This window comes from Protopterus annectens, chromosome 9.part0 (genome assembly GCF_019279795.1).
Source record: "Protopterus annectens isolate FY-2018-M chromosome 9.part0, PAN1.0, whole genome shotgun sequence".
NCBI lineage: Eukaryota > Metazoa > Chordata > Ceratodontiformes > Protopteridae > Protopterus > Protopterus annectens.
The window spans coordinates 586,438,337-586,461,567 of NC_056743.1; the positions used below are offsets into that span (position 1 = coordinate 586,438,337).

The following is a 23,231-nucleotide window of genomic DNA, read 5'->3' on the forward strand; positions in this document are numbered from 1 at the left end:
GGAGGCCATGAACCCTAGAGCTTACAGGATTTTCCTTGAAGATAACTAGGGTCTGGTGGCTAGTTGAGAGAAGTAGCCTGTCAGGTTTGTTTTTCTGGAGTAAGGAATGCCATTTGGGATGCTGTGTCCAGGCTTGCTCCAAGGAATACAATTTTTTGTGTGGGGACTAGTTTTGATTTTTTTTCGTTGTTAGTATACCCCAGGGAGGTCAGTAGTTACTTTACAAAGGTCAGGTGCTGTAACAGCTTTTCTTGACTGTCTGCCCTGAATCAGGCAATCGTCAAAGTAGGGGTAAATTTGAATATTTCTTTGCCTGCAAAAAGCAATGGCTGGAGCCAGGCATTTTGGGAAAACCCTGGGAGCAGTGGATAAGCCAAAGGAAAGTGCAGAAAACTGAAATTGCATAGATCCTGCCCTGAAACGTATATATTTCCTGCAAGATTCCCTGACAGATGTGTAGGTTAGGCCTCTTTTAGGTCTAGGGTGGCTAACCAAGCAAACTTGGAAAGCACAGGAAGAAGCTGCTGGAGGGAGAGCATTTTGAATTTTGGTATCACCAGAAAGGTGTTTAGAATGGATAGAGGATTAGGCGCTAGGTGCCCTCATTTCTGGGTACCAGGAAGAGTCTGGAAGAGAAACCCTGGCCTATCTGCTCTGCAGGAACATGCGGCATTGCCTTAATGGAGAGCAAGGAAAGGACTTGCTTTTTGGCCTCTACCCACTGGCTTGGAGGAAGACCTGGGAACCCTTCTGAGGTTGTCAGAGTGTGGAAATAAAATTTGTATCCCTGGGACACTATGTTGAGGACCCATCAATCATTGGTAATAAGAGGCCCAGCTGTTTGCATGGAAGGAGAGTTTTCCTCCTAGGGGCACAAGCAGGTGGGCAGAGGTAAGGGGTGGAGGTGTAAAGTCATTGTGAGCTCTTATAAGAGGGGTGGCTTAGCACGCCCTGTTTTTTAAGTGGAGGAACTCCACTGCTTAGATCTCTGCATTCCCTGGGACTGCTGTCTTGGGGGGGGGGGGGGTCTGCTTTCCCTGGGTCAGGGCTGAGCTGGCCTGGAGGTGGTGGGAAAGGACCAGTGCTTGGAGGGGCATGCCTACTGAACCTCGGAGGCTGGACCTTTAAAAAGTCCAACTGTCTGCATAGATTTAGCTTTTTCTTCCATCTTTTTTAAGACCTCATCTGCCTTGGTGCCAAAAAATTGTCTTTGTTCAATAGTGCATCCAATAATTTTGATTTGACATGGTCTGGCAAGGTCTGTTCCGTAAGCCAAGCATGCCTTCTAAGGACAGAAACAGTGACTGCTGCCCTACAAGATGCTTCTAGGGCGTCAAAGCCACATTGCAAGGTGTGCTTAGTAACCTGGTTTGCAGAATGCATAAGCTCTTGTAAGTCTTTATTTTCTGCACAAGCAGGAAAGGAAGATATTTTTTGTTTGAGGAGTTCCATGGCATGCTGCTGATATTTCAGCATGTGGAACTGACAATTGAGTGCTCTACTGGCAAGAGCTGCAGCGGTGTATATTTGTCTAAAGTTCAGGAATCCCTGTCAGAGAGTGGGAGTCTTAGCTGAGGTTGATTTAATTCCTTTTGGTCCTTGGGAGATTACCTTTGGGTCAGCAGTAGAATTTTTGAAAAAGAATTTGTGAGTTAGGACTCTGTAGTACTTTGTCAGGTTTCCTGGGAGCAGGAGGAAGGGTTTCAGGAGTCAAACTGGATTCCATAAAATCATCATCCACAACATCCAGGACAGGAGGAATGGCTAAAGGTCTGCGCTGTGGTAAATCTAAGAATTCAGAGTCTCTTTTTTGACTGAGGATAGTCCTGACATTCCCATTGGAAATGCTCCCCTAAAGTATGTAGGATTTTACCAAATGAAAAATCCTTGGGAGGAGAGTCAGAACGAATAGATTCCTCTGCAACAGAATCCTCATAAGCAGAGAGGGGTTGCATGTCTTCATATTCAGAAACCTCAGAGTCATCGGACTCCTGTTCAGATAAAACTACTGGGGACAAGTCTCTTGCTTGTGGAAGGGGTAGCCTGGCTTCCCCTAATAAGGTCTTCCGCCAATTTAAGCATTTGAGATTGAGGCATGAAAGCATGTGCATGAGCTTGGGTCGTCGATTTTAGGTGTAGTTCGTACCATGGGCCTTAGAAACTCTGTAGTTTTAGAAAGAACTGAAGACGCGAAGGAAGTCGTCAGTTTGTGTAGAGTATCGGTAGTGCGAAGAACTTCCTCAGAAGCCGGTGCCTGCTAAGCGGCTCCGGACCCATCCAAGGTAGAGACATTCACAGGATACTTAGTCGAAGAAGTGTCTCGCGGCATACTTGACTCCGAACGGGTCACGGTAGCAGCCTGCGAATCCAGTGAAGTGGGCATCAGGGGCTGCGAAAGCGCCTCAGTGAGGACTGGAGAATTGACGACTAGCTTAATGGAAGCGGCAGCAGTTTTGGACCTGTGCGGCCTGTCTTTATCCTTACGTTCTTTTTTTCGGAAGATCGATAGTCGGATGGCTTACAGAAGCCATATTGGAATGCAAGGATTGAGAGCGAAAAGATTTAGCTACAATAAGGGCTTGACGACGTATAGTTCTGGCGTTGAGCAAAGCACAAAAGCGACAGCGAGGGACGTCGTGGTCTAGGCCTAAACAGATGATGCAGTAAGAATGGAAGTCTCGGTGTGGTATTTGTTGTCCACAGGCGAGGCAATTGTTAACTTTTTCTGACATTGGTTAGAGCAAGAAAAAAGGACCCCCAACGGAGTACTTAGCTTCAATTTGGAAATGAAAAACTCAGGTAGCGGCCAACTGGCACTCGTGCGAACTGCTTCTGCTTTGGGCTCCTCGGCAAGAAAGACTGATGTAATGGCGTCGGCTGCCTGACTTTATACCACTGACGACATGACATCAGTCCTGGAGCGACAGCAACCAACGCAGAAATACTAAGCCTCTGGCATTCAGGCCGACTGAGGGCTACCCCTGGCAGGATAACCCAAGTGTGATGACTGCAACAGTGAAACACGAAGAACAACTGCAGCAAAACTTTTCTAAAAGCTTCAGATGTAGACTTTAGCAAGATATTTCTTAATTTTAGTACCAGGCAAAATATTTACATTGACACCGACATCCCTGAACAAAAGCATCAATACTTATTCCAAAAGACCTGCACTGTGCCTTTATATAAAAGGAAACTGTGAGCTAGTACCCTGGCCTTGAAAAACGATCAGCAGTCAACAAAATATCCATGCATTCTACCTATCCTAAGAGCACACACACAAATATCGGACAGGTTCTTTCAGGGCTCTATTTAATATTCTGTCTCCAAGGTCATGGTAGTCTCTGGACATGACAGAGTGGAAAGGTATTAGAATCAAAATATTAAATGTTAAGTGCAACCAAATGACTGCTTTATTACTGAACATGATTCAGGTCAAAGAAGAGGAAAAAAAAAAAAAAGACGTTCTCATCTACTTTGCTTAAGCATTAGCAAAACATGTCGAGATTACCTATGGGATGTTACAGTATTTTCTTCACATTTTTCCTTATTATGTGCACCTTTTTTGCTTTAAGCGCAGGACATGGCTGCAAAGGGCCCACAAACTCACTTAGAAATCAAAATCACAAGTATTCCTAGGGACTCCAACATGCCAATGTAGTCAAAAGCAGGAGTGGTCTCAGTCTACTCCCAATATTCATTAGCAGTGCCCTACAAGGATACAATGCTAATCTTCTACTAAAGTACTTCTATCTAGAACCAGACAGAGGTGTCAGTTACTAAAAACCCTGGTGTTCAAAGAATAATTAAAAATACATCGCGTGCATCTAAAAATACATACCCACTGAGGTTATAAACTATATACAAACATGCATAAATATGCAGAGATTAAAAATTCCATACACATTTTACATACAAGAAGACAAACGGATGCGTGCACACACAAGCACATATGCACATACTACACATGGTATACCATGCGTAACTTTCACATCTATGTATATACATACAGATGAACAGCCACATGACTCAAGCTACTACTCCTCCCAACAGCAAAATGCCCTGTGCCTTTTAAAAATAAATACATAAGATACACACAGTCCAGGAAGGGACAACAGGAAATAGTCAAGGTCAAAAGAAGCAATTTAAAAATAATGGACTCTACATTAACTATATCTGCATTATTTGGAGAGAGAGAGAGAGAGAGAGAGAGAGAGAGAAAAAAAAAATTAGTTTTTGTGGTATCATTTCATGGAGTACTTACGAAATTCTTCCAAATGGTGCAAAAGCTGCTTTTATGTCTTCAGTTGTAATTTCTGGACTCAAGTCTCCAACAAATACATGAAAATGGTCTTTAAAAAGAAAATAATAAATGATGATACACCCTGATACACCAATTAACATTTCTGCACAAAATTTTAACTGGAAAAAACAATAAAATCCAGTCAAACATTTAAATGGCAAAAAATTACAAATTTTGAATGGGCTTCCATTTCATTTTCTGAACCTTTATCCAATACTACCATTAGTGGTGTGCAAATTACATTACAATTAATAACAATGACTAATACAAATAACTCTACACTTACTTCCCCCTTTTTATGCTAGTAATTAAAAAAAATCAATGAGAACTAAGCAGAAAAAATATTTTAATGTAAAGAACAATTACATATACAATACGGATGGCTCAGTGGTGAAGTGGTTGGATATCGCCTCACAGCAAGAGGTTCTCTGGTTCAAATCTCGGCTGGGCTGTCTTCTGAGCAGGGCTGCATGTCCTCCCTGCATTCGTGTGGGTTTTTGCCAGGCGCGCCGGTTTCCTCCCACGTTACAAAGATGTGCGATCGGAGCGTTTCTCCCTGGGCCTCCGATGAAAATTGGCTCGTTCCAAGTCAGACTTTCCAGGTAAACAAAAGTTAAATAAAAATATAAACCAAGAAGCAAAACAAGATGAAACTAATGTATGAAAAATGAAAGTTACGTACGCATCATAAAAAAGTTATGTACCTACCATAACATTCCATGTTAGTTGTCTTCATCTCGCCTTCTTTCTTGCTGGTTGGGATCGGAGCCAATCCTCAACTCTGACACGGCCATCTTCTATAGCTCGAGAGCTGTTTACTGGCTCGAGGCTACCCCTTATCCCATGATGCCTAGCACTACCTACCCAGATCTCGTTTGAAATAGCTAACCCCAGACATAGCCTGAGAATCAACCTGTCCAAGCAACAGGTTGAGCATACCTGTCATACTTTAAGTCAGTAGAGGAAACAAACCAGAGAACACTCAGCCAGTGAAACCAAAACTCCTCTCGATCCAATAGGACAGGGGGATGGAGGGTGGGACGCAAGAAAGAAGGCGAGATGAAGACAACTAACATGGAACGTTATGGTAGGTACATAACTTCTTTATGTTAAGTTGTCTATCTCGACTTTGTTCTTGCTGGTTGGGACAGCGTCCCTAGCACCTACAATCCTGGGCGGCTCATTGGAAGAGACTCTTCAGAACAGTGTAACCAAAGACAGCTCTGCTCCTGGAGACCATATCTAGCTTGTAATGAGAAATAAAGGCATGAGGATTTGCCCACGTAGCAGCTGCACAGATAGAATCCATGGGCAACCTAGATTGGAAGGCTACAGTGGTGGCCAAAGCCCTAGTAGAATGACCTTTCGGTTTGATAGGCAACTATTTCTCAATTGATAAATGAAAGTAATAATGTGAGACAACCAGCTGGATAAGGTCACTGGGAGACCTTGTTTGCCTACAGCAGAGGAAAGGAATAGTTGGTCTGACTTCCATATATCCTTAGTCCTATGCAAGTAAAAACGCAATTGTCTACGAACGTCCAATTGGTGTAATTTGTATTCTGCCTTGGTGTGGTTAGGGAAAAAACACAGGAAGGTCTATAGATTGGTTTAAATTATTTTCCGAGCAGACTTTCGGAGGGAACGAGGGATTAGTCCTCAGAGTAACCCTGTCCTTATGAAAAGCCAAATATGGAGGACGAACACATAGTGCCTGAAGTTGAGACGCGTCTGGCTGAAGTAATAGCTACCAGAAAGAGTGTTTTCCAAGACAGAAACTTAATGGAGCAGGACGCTGCAGGTTCAAAAGGGGGCATAATTAAGGAGGTTAGTACCAAATTAAGGTCCCAAGGAGGAGGGGGATCTCTCACTTGAGGTCTAAGGAGAGTAGTCCCTCTTAAAAAGGCTTTACAGAGCTTGAGAGACAATGTTTGAACTAAACTAGACAACCCAACATGAAAGTTAGAAATGGCCGATAATTGAACCCTGATTGTAGCAGAAGCGGACCCAGAATGAAAAAGTTGTGCTAGGAACTCCAAAATTTCGTGGACTGGGGCTGAAAAGGGATCTACTTTCCTAGCCTCTGCCCAACAAGAAAAACGTTTCCATTTGTTAGCATAAGTTTTTCTAGTTGTGGACTTGAGAGGAGACAATCTCACGCATGGCCAGGGAAATGCTGGGAAGCCTGGCTAAGGTTGGAAGTGGAGCAATCAAGCTGTGAGCTGCAGTGTTTGGAGGGATTGATGCAGCCCGCCTGACTGATGAATCAGTAGGTCTGGAATCTGATCCAGAGTCCAGGGCTGATCGAGAAGGTAATGGTGCAAGAACGGAAACCATATCTGTCGAGGCCAGTAGGGGGCAATGAGGATCATTTTGCAACCCAACGATATTGCTTTCTTTATGAGTTTTGGTATCAGGGGAAACGGAGGGAAGGCATAAAGAAGTCCCTGAGGCCAATCGTGGACTAGAGCGTCTCTGGGTGTGTGACCTGGAAGCGGAAGAAGGGAGTAGTAGTTGCTGCATTTGCTGTTGAAGGGGGTGGCAAAAAGCAGCAAGGCTATCCCCATTTGTGGAAGATCAGATCCGCAACTACCTGATTCAGAAACCACTCGTGAGGCATGAGAATGGCTCTGCTGAGCCTGTCCGCTATGACGTTGGACCTCCCAGGGATGTGTGTCGCAATCAGAAATCGTTGGGAGGAAATCGCCCACTGCCAGAGTCTGAGTGCTTCTCGACATAGGGGGTAGGACCTGGTCCCGCCCTGTAATGTACCACACCACTGACATGTTGTCTGTTTGAATTGCAATGGTCCCAGAAGGGAGAGAGTCCTGAAGAGCTTGCAACACTAGGAGCATGACTCTCATTCCTAGGACGTTTATATGCAGATGGTACTAGTGAGGCTGCCAAGTGCCTTGGACTGTCCTGCCCTGATAATCCCCCCCCCCACCCTATCAGGGAGGCGTCTGTGGTCACTGTGGCAACCAGTGGGGGCTGAATGATGAAGGGTCTGCCCTGAGTCACTAGTGGGGAGACCATCCACCAGGAAAGGTGCCTTTTGCATGCTTCTGTAAATCATGATCATGCGAGACATGGGCAGCTGTTTGAAAGACCACTGTGTGAACAGAAGCCACTGAAGGATCCTCATATGAAAGCAGGCCAGTGGGATTACAAGAATTGCCGCTGCCATGGAACCCAGAGTTTGAAGGATGAACCTGACTTGGATCCTTTTGCTCTGCATTAGAATTTGTACTTGCTGGCGAATTGTAGACATGTTCTGGCGGTGGCCTTGCGGACATGTTCCTTGTGTCTAAGTCCGCTCCTATATAGGTGATAGATTGACAGGGCAACAAGGCAGATTTTTCTAAGTTTATTGTAATGCCTAGCTGGGAGCAGATTGTGTAGTCCCTGGCTTGCAGAAGTTGATGCCTGGTAGAAGCAGTGAAGAGCCAGTCGTCTAGATATGGAAACACCTGGAATCCTCGACGTCTCAGGTGAGCCGTGACCACTGCCATACATTTGGTGAACACCCTGGGGGGCTGTGGTGAGACCAAATGGCAGAGCTCTGAACTGGTAATGACTGGCTCCTAGTCGGAAGCGAAGAAATCTCCTGGAGCGCCTGTCCATTTTGATGTGGTAGTACGCATTCTGAAGATCTATGGAGCACATCCAAATGTCCTGACCCAGAAAGGGTAGCGTGACCATCCAAAACTTTGTTCTTTGAACAGACTTGTTTAGTCTGCTGAGATCCAGAATCGGTCTCCAGTCCCCTGTCTTTTTTGGTACCAAAAAGAACCTTGACTAAGTTTCCAGATCCGTGTTGGTCTGCCGGGACTTGCTGAATGACTCTCTCTTCTAGCAGTTTTGAAACTTCTATGACTGCTTGGTCCCTCAGATTGAGTGGAACATCTGGAAGGGATTTGCTTGACGGTAAGGGGGGTTGAGAGAAGGGAATTTTGTAACCTCTGGATATAATTGACCGTACCCATTTGTTTTGCGTTAAATTTTGCCATGCTTTTGGGTACAGTGAAAGCATTCCCCCGACTGCCTCCAGAGGCGGGCAGCCGGGAAACCCTTCAGGGATGCTGAAAGGGCTTCTCAGAGAAGGATTCTCTGTTGCCCTGGTTCTGCGGACCCCCTCTGCCATGAGGGCTGCGTCTGTTGTTGTTTCCCCCTCTGCCCCTGGAGGAAAAATCGCTAGGTGCGTCAGGCGAGGCTCCCTGGGATTTTCGGAACCACGTTTTATCACTCTTCTGACCCTTGGGGTATGGTCTGGAAGGAGAGGAAAAACGGACTCCGACGGCAGGAAGTCTCTTGCCTTCTTGCTCACACCTAGTCAAAGTGTCTTTCACCTGTGGTCCAAAAAGAAAGGAACCATCAAAGGGGGTGTTGGTGAATAACGCTCTAAAGGGTTCCGCAAAACTACACAGCCGCATCAATGCATGTCTCCTAAGGGCTACGCACGTACCTGCGGCTCTACTCACACCATCTGCTGCATAGGAAATGAGCCTCATGGTGGAGTTGACTACAAAAATAAGGGTTGCCAGCTGGGAAGCCACTTTAGCTTGCGCCACCTCAGCTGATGGATCTTGAAGGGTATCTCAGAGTTCTTTAAGGAGATCCCTCTGAAGCCGGGTAAAATGGCATAAGTAGTTCAGTGACCTCATAGAAAAGGTCGCTGAAGCAAACATTCGCTTCCCGTATCTGTCCATGGTCCTAGACTCCTTGTCAGGAGGATGGACAGACGAAGAGGTTTCCGCTCTTTTTTTGGTGGCTGCTGCTACCACCATGGCATCAATAGGAACACCTTTGGTAAGGAACTGCTTATCATGGGGTGCGGTGATGAACTTGCCAGGTATCCTCGGACTTGGTTCCACTGTATCCGGGGCTGACCAAGCCTTTTGAGCCACCACTGACATAAGTGGATCGAAAGGCGGAGAAACCCAGGAGGTGGAATCTTGGGAACCAAACTCATCCAAGAATACAGACTCATCCTCGGTAGGTGCTAGGGGATTCCAGTTCCCCCTCTGCTTAAGCATTTCTAGGATGGCCAAAAAGGAAACATCTTCAGAGTGGGATCTCGGGGACCCTTCCAAATCATCTAAGTCTGTATCAGAAGTGACAGACTCAGGGGAGTCAATGTGATTGCTCTTGCACTTCTTAAGAGGGGTCTCCTCTGAATGATCAGGGGAGGCCTCAGAAGAGGAGGAAACACAATGGGGTGCTCTGGAGCTCCAGTTCCCCACGCTTGGGGTCTGGGGGAGGAGCAGAGGTTGGCACAGGCACTACAGGGGATGGGGCCGACAGTGGAGCTGACTCAGTGGCCAGCACACTCCTCATGACATCGAAGGCGTCCCTGCCACGATGCAGAGAAGGCTCTGGTTCAGAGGAAATCGGAATCCTTATCCGCACCGAGTGAGACAGATCTGAGGCAGATGTAGGAGCCGAGCTCACCTGCGCCGAAGCCCCGAGGGAGAACGGGGTCAGACAAGGGTCCGATGCCACTCGCCCCCTCAGAGCCTAAGAGGGAGCCCCAGTGCCCAGATCCCTCGACAGACGGCACCATCAAGGGAATCGGAACTGAAGGAGATAAGAGTTATCGGAGCCGACGGTTCCACTACTCGAACCTCAACAACTCCGGCTTCGAGCTCAATGGAGTCGGAGGAGGAAAGTACAGTTGTGTACCTACCATAAATGTAGATGTTTGAGTGTATTCACTGTTGCAGTCATTACACCTGGGTTATCCTGCTAGCAGGCTACCCGCAGTTGGCCTGAATTCCAAAGTCCTGGTCCGGCGTCAGTTGCTGTCGCCTCTTCCCCAACGTCAGTGCGCCAGGGGTATACAAGATGCAGCAGATGCCATTTTCTCAGTTTTTCTTGCCCCAGATGTCTGGTGCCCCCAAAAGGGTAGGCTAAAAACACTGCTTATAAAAAAGCATGCACTAAAATAAACATTACCTTCATCTACAAGCAAATACACCACATAGGTTGTATAGAATAGAGAAGTACAGATGAGTCCCAGCAAAGAAAGGGGGTTGGTGGGTGGGTAACCTGGACTGCAACAGTGAATCCACTCGAACATCTACATTTATAGTAGGTACACAACTATACTATGTTCATAGTGTTTCACTGCTGCAGTCATTACACTTGGGTTGAATCCCAAAGCTGAGGTTGGGTGGCTGGGTCTAAATAGAATTAGGAGCGACTATGAGGCCCTGCAGAACTGCAGTGGCAAAGCCTGCTCTGGATTTAGAGTAAAGAGGTAAGTGGTAGTGCTTTGTAAAAGTGTGCATTGAACTCCAACTAGCAGCCTCCAAAATATCCTTGGTTGGTACTCCTTTGAGGAAGGCTGCTGAGGTGGCTGCTGCCCTGGTCGAATATGACCTAATGCCCTTAGGCACGGACTTGCCATGTTGTGAAAAACAGAAACGAATGCAGTGTCCCATCTATTTTGAAATAGTCTGCTTTGAAATAGCCGTTCCTTGTGATCCTACAGCATATACCACTAAAAGTTGCTCAGGTTTTCTGAAAGCTTTAGTTTTGCCCAAGTAGAAGCGTAGCTGCCTGTGTATGTCCAAAGAATGCAAAAGTCTCTGCCCTTTATTTTGGGTATTTGGATAAAATGTAGGCAAATGAATGGTTTGAGTGAGAGCCACACTGGATACCACCTTAGGCATAAATGTTGGGTTTGTCCTTAGAGAAACCCTGTCCGGATGGAAAATGATAAAAAGGTTCCACAGCCATTAATGCCTGTAACTCTGAGACTCTTCTTGCTGAAGTAATTGCTAGGAGCAGAGTTGTTTTCCATGATAAGAATTTTATCTTGGCTGTATTGGCTGGCTCAAAAGGAGGCAGTGTGAGCTTTTCCCAGACAAAGTTGAGGTCCCATGCAGGTATTGGTGCTCTTCTGGGGGTCTTATGTTTTTGGCCCCTCTGAGGTACTGCCTTAGTAATGGATGTGAAAAAATAGGTGGGTCCGTATTGTAATGAGCTGAAATGACAGAGGCATGGATCTTAATCGATGAAAAGGATAGGCCTTTGTCCAACATCTCAGTTAGGTATTGTAAAATCTGAGGAATATTTGGTACAAGCATGTTGATTCCTTGTGCCTGGTTCCAAGCACAGAATATCTTCCATTTTTCAGCATATGATTTTCTGGTGCTGGGCCTCCTGGCCTCCAGAATAACATCCATAACTGCTTTGGATCCGCCATGCAGCCAGATTTAGGGTTCTGAGATGGCTGTGCAGTACCTGATTGCTTTGTTGGGTCAGCAAATGTGGTATCTGAAGTAATGTCCAGGCTGGGCCTTGAGACAAGCTTTTTAGGATTGGGTATTAGTGCTGGCGTGGCCAGTCTGGGGCAATCAGGATCATTTTTGGCTTCTCTTGTTTGACCTTGAGGAGTACCTTGGGGAGGAGAGGCAGTGGAGGAAAGGCATATACTGTAAGGTTTTTCCAGCTGAATGATAGAGCATCCACTTTCCATGCTAGCTTGTGATAAGTCCTTGTACAAAAATCTCTGTAGTTGGCAGTTGTGAGGGGAGGCAAATAGATCTATGTCTGGGAATCCCCATTTCCTTATTATGCTGAAGATTTGTGGATCTAGTTCCCACTCGTGAGGATCCATGAGGTTTCTGCTTAGTTCATCTGCCAGAGTATTTGTCTTTTCTGGCAGGAATTGTGCTTGCAGGTGTACTTGATAAGTCAATGCTGTGTTCCACAAAATCATGGCTTGTCTGCAGAGGGGGTAGGAATGCGTGCCTCCCTGCTTGTTTATGTACCACATCACTGTAGCATTGTCCATCTTTATCAGCAGTTGTCCTGGATGAAGTAGATCCTTGAAAGCTGTCAGGGCATTCTGGACAGCCAGCATTTCTTTTCGATTGATATGAAGATGCCTTTGGCTTGAGGGCCATGTGCCCTGAATACATTTTTCTGCCGTGTGTGCCCCCCAGGCATAATCTGATGCATCTGTTGTTATTGTCTGCCTGGCAGTGGGTAAAGTGATAGGCTGTCCCTTGTTGTGGTGACAGGCCTGTGCCCACCATCGAAACTCCTGCTGCAGGCAGGGAATGAGGGTAATACGTTTTTCCAGGCTGTGGCAATGTTGAGTCCAAACACTTTTTAGATACCACTGAAGTTTCCTCATATGCAGTCTTGCATATGGAATTAACAGAATGCAGGATGCCATGAAGCCCAAAGCCTGCAGAACTTTTCTTGAAGATAACTGGGTCTTTGTTGCTAACATTTCAAAGTAAGAAGTCAGTTGCCTTTGTCTGTCTGTCGTGAGATAGGCCATCTGGGAAGTTGTATTTAAGCTTGCACCCAGGAATATTATCTACTGAGAGGGTACTATTTTCGATTTCTTTTCATTTACTGTGTACCCCCGGCAAATTAGCAGTCTTTTTACAAACACCAGATGCTTTAGTAGAATGTCCTTGTTCTCTGCTTGAATAAGGCAGTCGTCCAAGTAGGGATATATTTGAATTCCTCTTTGTCTGCAAAAAGCAATTACTGGTGCCAGGCATTTTGTGAAGACCCTGGGCGCAATAGATAAGCCAAAGGGCAATACAGAGAATTGGTAGTGCGCTGAGCCAGCTGTGAATCTGAGGGATCTTCTGCACGATTGGCTGATGGGTACGTGCAGTAATGCTTCTTTTAAGTCCAAGGTTATAAGCCAAGACTTCTTGCCCAGCATGGGCAGAAGCTGCTGCAGAGTCAACATTTTGAACTTTGGAACATCCGGAAAAGTGTTTAGAATAGACAGGTCCAGTATTGATCTCCAGGCTTTGTCCTTTCTGGGTACCAAGAAAAGACGTGAGTAAAATCCTTGTCCTTGCTCCTGTAGTGGTACTCGCTGAATGGCCCTCATGAGGGATGAAACTTGCTTTTGTGCCTCTGCCCATTGATTGTGTGGCAGGTCTGGCATGCCTTTTTCCTTTGGCAGGGTGTGAAAGTGGAACCTGTAACCGTGAGATACTATATTCAAGACCCATCTGTCCTGGGTGATCATGTGCCAATTTTGTGAAAAAAGTGCTAGTTTTCCCCCTAAGGGAGCGTCCAAAAGGTAAGAGCTTGGTACTGGTAGAGGAAAAGTCATTGGGACTGTTTCCTATAAGGTTGAGATTTGTCTTGTCCGCTTTTGGAGGTAGAAGCACCTCATTGTTTAGGTCTGTATGAGCCTTGAGGCTGGGATCTGCCTCAAGGACGCCTGTATCTGCCTCTTTGTGGCCTGACACTGGAAGGGACCAGTTTTTTGAAGGCCAGTTCCTGCTAAATCTGGGTGGCTGTACCTGCAAGAAATCCTTAACTGTCTGCATAGATTACGCTTTATCTTTTAGTTATGTACTCACCGTAACTTCAGATGTTTGGGATCCATCTCGCCTACATTCTGACTGATGGGCTCGGAGCCGATCCCTCGGCTCCGACTCTGCACGCTTATGCTATAGAGCGAGGCCTCTAATTGGCTGAGCTATCTTTATCCCAGGATGCACCACCACTAATCCCCCAGATCTTGTTTGTCCGCATTCATGCACACATGCACAACTTGATTATATAACATTGTTAGATGTTTCAAGATGAAACAACAGGATTCGGACCTTCTGATATCCTCTGAACTCCAAGGAAGGGGGAAGGAGGGTGGGTTATTAGGAATGTAGGCGAGATGGATCCCAAACATCTGAAGTTATGGTGAGTACATAACTAAAAGACGTTATGTGATCCTACCTCGCCTACATTCTGACTGATGGGACAGCGTCCCTAGCACCTAAATCCCGGGTGACTCATTGGAAAACACTCCGGAGCACTGTGGAACCAAATGAAGCTCATCCTCTAGATGCCACATCTAATTTGTCTTACCTCTGGATACGTACCCAGGGAGTGGCGCACTGCAACTGTGGTCCCACTTCACAAAGGCGGTGCCTCCACCGACCCTGGAAATTACCGGCCCATTAGCTTGACAAGCCTTATCTGCAAAGCCATGGAGAGGATCATAATGGACCTCATAAATAAAGACATAGGGAATTTGCAGACTTTGGATCCATCCCAGTTTGGCTTTGTCAAAGGCAGATCATGCCTTCTAAACTTGGTTGACTTTTTCGAAACAGTCACCAAAGCCATTGATGAGGGAAAGGCAGTCCATACAGCCTACCTCGATCTGGCGAAGGCCTTTGATACAATACCCCACTCTGGTATCATTGAAAAACTCATCAGCTTAAATGTTAACCCATACATCACAAGATGGGTTGCAAACTGGCTGAGTGACAGAACCCACAGGGTCAGAGTTGCTGGCGCCATGTCAGACTCAAAGCCTGTCACAAGTGGTGTACCACAGGGCTCAGTCCTGGGCCCACTCTTGTTTGGCATCTACTTTTCCAAGTACAAGCAAACACAGGAGGGTTATGGCTGACAAAGTTTGCAGATGACTGCAAACTGGCCATAGTAGAAAACACATCTGACACAGATATCCTTCAGAAGGGTCTCACAGAAACGGATAACTGGTGCCAGAGCCATGGCCTAAAGTTAAATGCCAAAAAATGCATAGTCATACCCTTCGGGAAAAACAAGGTTACCCCTAGCTACCAAATAGGTGGCAATCCACTGAGTACAGAAGAAGTTATCAGGGACCTGGGGACCCAGGTTGATAGTAGTCTGTCATTCGACACCCATGTAGCTAAAGTAGTTAGGAAGACCTTCTACATTGCCCACCTTATCATGAAGGGATTCTCATCTAGATCAAGGGAGGTCAGTCTCCCTATACTCATCAGACCAATGATTGAGTACAATGCCCCATTCGGAATGTATCTGACCCGACACTTGCAGCAGCTGGAGAGGCCACAAAAGTTCCTCACCAAAAGGATAAAGGGTCTCAAACATCTGTCCTATGCTGCCCGACTGAAAGAACTCCAGCTCTATTCAGTCGCTTACCGCTTGCTCAGAGGTGACCTTTGCCTAACATACAAGGCCATGTCAAACCCAGATTTGATGAATATGCTTCACCTCAAAAATCTAGATCCGACAGAGCCACAAGGGCGGGGCGGAAGACTTAAACCTCAACACGGCTATTAATAGGACGTGCTGGAGGGATAGATTCATCACCCAAAGACTCCCTATGCTGTGGAATAAAATCCCGGTATATGTGAGGCAGAGCACCTCGCTGGCCTTGTTCAAGAGAAATCTTGACCAATGGATGGGAGATCGCAGATATACCCCAGGGATTACCTCAGTGTCACTGCTCAAGAGAGGCACAGCAAAATAATGGGTATAGTTCCCCATACTAAAGGGGTGGCGTAAGCCACAAAACTATGGGCTAGGCTTGTAAATGCCCTCGGGCAGATAGCCTAGTATGAACCTATGAACCTATGTACATATATACAAACAAATACACCATAATAGATCCCCCCCAAGCTAGCTGAAGGATGGCAAATACCCTAGAAGTACCACAGAGGGGAAGGTGGGTGGGTAATCCTGACTGCAGATGCATTCTTATCGGACATCTACATTTATGGTAGGTACAAAACTGTACTATGTCCTTCAAGGATGCATCTGCAGTCCTTACAAATGGGTAGAATACCATAGCTAAACTAGGGGAGGAGGAAAAAAGGAGAGATTATGGTGTAATTAGGATCCCTTGCAAAACAGCAGTGGCAAAACCTGCTCGGGATCTAGAGTATAAAGGTAAATTGTAATGCTTGGCAAATGTATGCACGGAGGTCCAAGTAGCAGCCTCTATAATGCCCTTGGTAGCCACTCCTCGTTAGAAAGCTGTGGTAGTGGCTGTAGCCCTTGTGGAGTGAGGCCTGATGTTCTCTGGAGTTTTCTTTCCATGGTAGGAGTAACAAAATCTAATGCAATTTCCTATCCATTTGGAGATTGTCTGTTTTGAAATTGGTTTTCCTTCCTTTCCTGTTGCATATGCTACCAGAAGCTGGTCAGTTTTTCTATTGGACTTGGTCCTGTCCAGGTAGTAGCGTAATTGTCTATGTACATCCAAGGTATGCAACAGTCTTTCTCCCTGTCCTGTGGGTTGGGGAAGAATGTAGGTAGGTGGACAGCCTGATTTAAAGACACTCTGGATACCACCTTAGGCATAAATGTAGGATTTGTTCTCATGGACACTCTATCTTGATGGAAGATCAGGAAGGGTTGCACTGCCATTAATGCCTGTAGTTCAGAGACCCTTCTTGCTGAGGTGATTGCCAGCAGGAAAGCAGTCTTCCAGGATAAGTATTGTAATTCTGCTGTTGCTGCTGGTTCGAAAGGGGAAGTGTCAATTTTTCTAGCACAAAGTTCAAGTCCCATGCTGGCAATGGTGGTTTCCTGGGAGGTTTTACATTTTAATTCCTCTCAGAAACTGTCTGAGCAGAGGATGAGAGAAGACAGGAGGATCCAAGCTGTATTCTGCTGAAATAGCTGATGCATGTATCTTGATGGAAGAATAGGACAGGCCTGTATGGAAGAGCTCTGCCAAGTACTCCAGGATGTTGGCTATGTTTACCAGTGCCACATCTTCTCCCTTTGCAGTACTCCAAATGACATATCTTTTCCATTTTGCTGCATAGTTCTTTCTTGTTGAAGGTCTACGAGCCTCAAGGATGATGTCTTTAACCCTTTGGGATAAATTTGGGTTAATTGCTCTTATGTAATGTTCCAGGCAGTTAGCTGCAGAGTTTTCAGGTTTGGATGCAGGATGTTGTAGTTTTCCTGTGTTAACAGTAATGGAATCAGGGGTAGTGCCCATATTTGTTCCCGAGACATGCTCCTCAGCAATGGGTACCAATGTTGTCTTGGCCAGTCTGGAGCTATAAGAATGATCCTTGGACGTTCCTCTTTGATCTTCAAAAGCACCTTGTGCATCAAAGGAAGTGGTGGGAATGCGTATGCTGTCAGGTTTTTCCAACTGAAAGATAGGGAGTCTACCTTCCAAGCAAGTGGGTGGTACGTCCTTGTGCAGAATTTCTTTAGCTGGTGATTGAGTGGGGATGCAAATAAGTCTATTTGTGGTAATCCCCATTCTCTTGTGATTGCTTTGAAGATGTCCAGATGCAGCATCCATTCGTGGGCATCTGTGGTAGTTCTGCTTAATATGTCTGCTAGAATGTTTTCTTTTCCCGGTACAAAAATTGCTTGTAACTGAATGTTGTAGCTCAGAGCCACATCCCATAGGTCCAGTGCCAGCCGGCATAGAGGATATGAATGTGTGCCTCCCTGTTTGTTGATGTACCACATAACTGTGGTGTTGTCTGTCCTTATCATCAACTGACCTTCTTTGAGAAATGGTCTGAATGACTGGATTGCCAATTTTACTGCCAGCATTTCCTTTAGATTTATGTGCAGGTGCAGCTGGTCTTGAGTCCATAAGCCTTGTATGCACTTGCCCAGCATGTGTGCCCCCCAACCGAGGTCTGAGGCAACAGGGTTTTTTGCAGTGGAAGCCTTGACCCCTTTGGGACCCTGAGATATAGTTTCGGGGTCAGCAGCAAGGTTTTTATATAGAAATTTATGAGTCTGGAACCTTGTAGTACCTGTCTGGCTTAACGGGTGCAGGGGGTAGAGAGTCTGGAGACAGGCCGGACTCTGAAAAAACATCCTCTACAATGTCCAGAACAGGAGGGGTCTGTACTGGGAAAGTAAAAGAAAATCTCGAGGCCTTTTCTTGGATTCTGAATAATCCTGGCTATCCCAATGGAAGTGCTCCCTCATAGTATGCAGGGTTTCCCCAAAAGAGTAACCCTCAGGAGAAGAAGCTGAAGGAATATATTCCTCAGCATCAGAATCCTCATAGGGAGGAAGAGAGTATTCCTTGATCACAGGAGGAATCAGAGGAAATGGAAACCTGATATATATATATATATATATATATATATATATATATCTATATGCCTCCTATCAGGAGGTGGGGATAGGAACTCCTGATCAAAGTAATAAGGTCTTCGGCCATTTTGAGCATCTGTTTTTTAGGCATGGAAGTCTGTCCTGGAGAATGCTGTACTTGTTTGTCTTTAGAGCTGCTTTAGTCTTTGGCTTTGAAGCTGAAGATGGCTTTACATATAACTGTGTCGGTCTGAAAACACCCTCAGAAGCCGATGCCTGCACAGCGGCTCCGGACCCATCTGAGGGAATAGTTTCCGAGGATTCAATACCTTGAATTTCCAGAGGCCCAGTCGGCTCCACGTAGGAGTCGGAAGCGGCCTGTGGCTCTGAGGTAGCGGGTGTCAGGGACTGCGAAAGCACCTCATTGGAGAACCGGCAAACAGACGACTAGCTTAGAGGAAGCCTCATCGTCGGTTTTGGACCTCGGATGCCTGTCCTTGTTCTTTATCCTTGCGTTTTTTTATAGACTCCGGTCGTTGGCTGTTCTGCCGGCATTGTATAATTGAATCTGCGGCCAAAGTAATGAAAGGCAAAATCGTACCACTTAATAGTGCGTTGGTTAAATCTAGCACAAAACCGACAACAAGCAACATCGTGGTCTGGGCCTAGGCAAGGAATACAGTAAGAGTGAAAATCCTTATGAGGTATTTGCTTCCCACAAGAAATACAGTTGTTAACTTTTTCTGACATCGGTCTGGAGCAAGAAAAAACTTTCCCCAATGGGGTACTTAGCTTTAAAGACGACTTCGGATCTGAAATTCGAAAATCTCAGGAGTAGGCTGACCGGCACTTGCGATCTGCTTTTGCTTCGGGCACCGCACGGCAAGACTGGAGAAAATGGCGCCGGCTGCATCTTATATACCCCTGGCGCACTGACGTCATGGAAGAGGCGACAGCAACAGACGCCGGACCAGGACTTTGGAATTCAGGCCGACTGCGGGTAGCCTGCCAGCAGGATAACCCAAGTGTAATGACTACAACAAAGAAACACGATGAACATCATCGATAGAAGTGGACGGAGCAGACACCTGTTGAGGAGGGCTGGACAACATCTTGGCAAGTGCCTGCGACTTTAGCAACCTACTGACCACTCTCTCCACATCATGATCCGAGAGCCTAGAGGATCAAGAGGAGTGAGACGATCTATGATTGCGCTCACTCTGAAGCAGGGGAGACCTAGGAGCCGAATGTATCGATTAGAGAGAATGGGACCTCAGCCTCTTGTGGCTCCGCGAAGGCTCCGAAGTTTCTGATGGAGCAGACGGGGCGATAGTCTTATCGGTTCCAGCCAGAAACGAAGTAGCAGATAGAGTCTGAACCAAAGACGGCTCCGAACTTGGAGCCGATGATTTGGTAGATTTAGGGGACTTCACAGGCTGAGTTTTGGCCGGTGAATCCTGGGGCTTTAAAAGACCCCTAAGAATAAGCTTATTCTTACGCTCCTGCAGAACTCTTGGACTAAATGCATGGCAGATAGAACAAGAGTCCTGCAGGTGCACAGCGCCTAAACAATAAACGCAAGAAGTGTGCCCAACTGTCAAGAGACATTTTCTGACAGCATGAGTCACACTTCGTGAACCCAGACACCTTGGATTCTTTTGACATCCTGTAACAAAAAAAATACAATAGCTAACCAATCAAAATACAGTCTACAGAAAAAAACACAGTATACTACAGACTAAAGCTAAAGTTTTTTTTTTTTGATAGGAAAGCCTTTAACTCAAACGGTTAGCCTATAAGGAAGGTGGAAGGAAAGCCTCTAACCTAAACGGCTAACCTGACAAGAAAAGTATAAGGGGGGGGGGGGGGAGAACTCTCTAAATTAAACGGGTTCTAAAGGGGAGGGAAGGAAACTATGACTACACGCTTAGCTAACACAACAAATACAAGACTAAAAGTTAACGGCAGCCCCTAGGAAAAGACTATTTCTAGTAAAAAAAGTTCTATAAAGAAAATTTATACGAGCCTGAGCCAGAAAAACGACATCTCGCAGCTGAAGCAGGAAACGAGATCTAGGTAGCTAGCGCTAGGTGTCATGGGATAAGGGGTAGCCTCGAGCCAGTAAACAGCTCTCAAACTATAGAAGATGGCTGAGTCGGAGCAGAGGATCAGCTCTGATCCCACCAGCAAGAACGAAGGCGAGATAGACAACTTAACATCAATAGATCCAGGTTGTCTGATTTCTGCATGGCTCAACATATGGGTTTGTCTGAGGTGAAGAAATCAGACCTTGGCACTGACTTCAAAAGCTTTTACAGTACTACAGCTCTGACTCCTTCCCTACCCATACTTTCCTGCACTCCAGTCCCTTCCTTCAGATCGAGCTTGCCCTGAAAGTACAACACTAATACAGAAAACATTCCACAGAACCCACAGAAAAGGTTAACAGCCAAAAGGACTGTACTTAGACAGGATGAAAAGTGCATTCCACTCAGTCATCTGAAAGCTGTAGGTTTCAATCTGGAAGGGGGAAGGAGGGAGAGAAGTTGGTTGAACCGGAAGAAAATCAGACAAAGTACAGTTTTGTACCTACCATAAATGTAGATGTCCGAACAGGATAATATCTGCAGTCCTTACAAATGGGTTGTCCTGTCGTCAGGCAGCCCTTCGGTCGGCCAGATTCCAAAGTCTGGGTCTGGCTTCGGCTGATGTCGCACTTCACCCGACGTCATCTCTGCTGGTCTTCGGGTATAAAGGCATCAGCCGACGCCATTTTCCTCTGTTTCTTGCCCCAGATGCCCTCTTGGAAAGCTAAAATTTTGGGTAAATGCCAATGTTTCCAAAAAAGTAGAAGGCAACCACAAAAAATAAGCGTGTATGTACATATATACAAACAAATACACCATAAGAGATCCCCCCCCAGCTAGCTATTAGGTGGGTAAATACCCTAGGAGTACCACAGAGGGGAAGGAGGGTGGGTAATCCTGACTGCAGATGCTATCCTGTTCGGACATCTACATTTATGGTAGGTACAAAACTGTACTATGTCCTTCAAGGATGCATCTGCAGTCCTTACAAATGGGTAGAATACCATAGCCAAACTAGGGGAGGAGGAAGAAGAATTATGGTGTAGTCAGGATCCCTTGCAAAACAGCAGTGGCAAACCCTGCTCGGGATCTAGAGTATAGAGGTAAGTTATAATGCTTGGCAAATGTATGCACGGAGGTCCAAGTAGCCGCCTCAATAATGTCCTTGGTAGCCACTCCTCGTAAGAAAGCTGTGGTAGTGGCTGTAGCCCTTGTAGAATGAGGCCTTATGTTCTGTGGAATTTGCTTTCCATGGTAGGAGTAACAGAATCTTATGCAATTTCCTATCCATTTGGAGATTGTCTGTTTGGAAATTGCTTTTCCTTCCCTTCCTGTTGCATAAGCTACTAGAAGCTGGTCAGTTTTTCTGTTGCTCTTGGTTCTGTCCAGGTAGTAGCGCAACTGTCTATGTACATCCAAGGTGTGCAGCAGTCTTTCCCCCCTGTTCTGTGGATTGGGAAAGAAGGTAGGTAGGTGGATTGCCTGGTTTAGAGACACTCTGGATACCACCTTAGGCATAAATGTAGGATTAGTTCTCATGGACACTATCTTGATGGAAGATTAGGAAGGGTTGTACTGCCATTAAAGCCTGTAGTTCCGAAACCCTTCTTGCTGAAGTAATTGCCAGTAAGAAAGCAGTTTTCCAGGATAGATGTTGAAGATCTGCTGTTGCTGCTGGTTCGAATGGAGGGAGTGTCAATTTTTCTAGCACAAAGTTCAAGTCCCATGCTGGTAAGGGTGGTTTCCTAGGAGGTTTTACATTCTTAATTCCTCTGAGGAACTGCCTGAGTAGAGGATGTGAGAAGACAGGGGGATCGAAGCTGTATTCTGCAGAAATAGCTGATGCATGTATCTTGATGGAGGAATAGGACAGGCCTGAATGGAGAAGCTCTGCCAAATACTCCAGGATGTTGGCAATATCTATCTTTGACACATCTTTCCCTCTTTCAGTACTCCACATGACAAACCTTTTCCATTTTCCTGCATAGTTCCTTCTTGTTGAAGGTCTGCGGGCCTCAAGGATAATGTCTTTAACCCTTTGGGATAAGTCTGGGTTAGTTGTTCTTATGTAATGTTCCAGGCAGTCAGTTGCAGAGTTTTCAGGTTTGGATGCAGGATGTTGTAGTCGCTCTGAGTTAACATCAAAGGAATCAGGGGCAGAGCCCACGTTTCCCCCCGAGACATGCTCCTCAGCAATGGATACCAATGTTGTCTTGGCCAATTTGGAGCTATCAGAATTATCCTTGGACGTTCCTCTTTGATTTTCAGTAGTACCTTGTGAATCAAAGGAAGAGGTGGAAATGCATATGCTGTCAGGCCTTTCCAACTGAAGGATAGAGAGTCCACCTTCCAAGCAAGTGGGTGGTATATCCTTGTGCAGAATTTCTTGAGCTGGTGATTGAGTGGGGATGCGAATAGGTCTATTTGTGGCATTCCCCATTTCTTTGTGATGGCCTTGAAGATGTCCGGGTGTAGCATCCATTCGTGAGCATCCGAGGTAGTTCTGCTTAACATGTCTGCTAGGATGTTTTCTTTTCTCGGTACAAATATTGCCTGTAACTGAATGTTGTAGTTCAGAGCCATATTCCATAGGTCCAAAGCCATTCGGCATAGTGGGTATGAATGAGTGCCTCCTTGTTTGTTGATGTACCACATGACTGTGGTGTTGTCTGTCCTTATCATCAATTGGCCTTCTTTGAGGAATGGTCTGAAATTCTGGATTGCTAGTTTTACTGCCAGCATTTCTTTTTGATTTATGTGCAGATGCAGCTGGTCCGGAGTCCATAAGCCTTGAATGCACTTGTCCAGCATGTGGGCCCCCCAACCTAGGTCTGAGGCATCCGTTGTGATGGTTTGGCTTGCTTGAATGTTGTGGAAGGACAAACCTGGGTTTGACTGGCATACCTGAGCCCACCATAGGAACTCTTGTTTCAGGCATGGGATTAGTGGTATTTCGGTTTCCAAGCTGTGCCTGTGTCGAGACCATAAATTTTTTAGGTACCACTGAAGCTTTCTCATATGCAGTCTGGCATGGG

General features: G+C 45.9%; 1 protein-coding gene across 1 annotated transcript in view; it reads right to left on the minus strand.

Moving 5' to 3' along the window:
- Positions 1-23,231, minus strand: part of TIA1 (TIA1 cytotoxic granule associated RNA binding protein) — a 1,460,724-nt gene that overhangs the window by 771,854 nt on the left and 665,639 nt on the right. Inside the window, exon 6 of the mRNA XM_044083128.1 lies at positions 4,262-4,349. Coding sequence (XP_043939063.1) covers positions 4,262-4,349 — 88 coding nt within the window. The remainder of the gene's footprint in view (positions 1-4,261; positions 4,350-23,231) is intronic.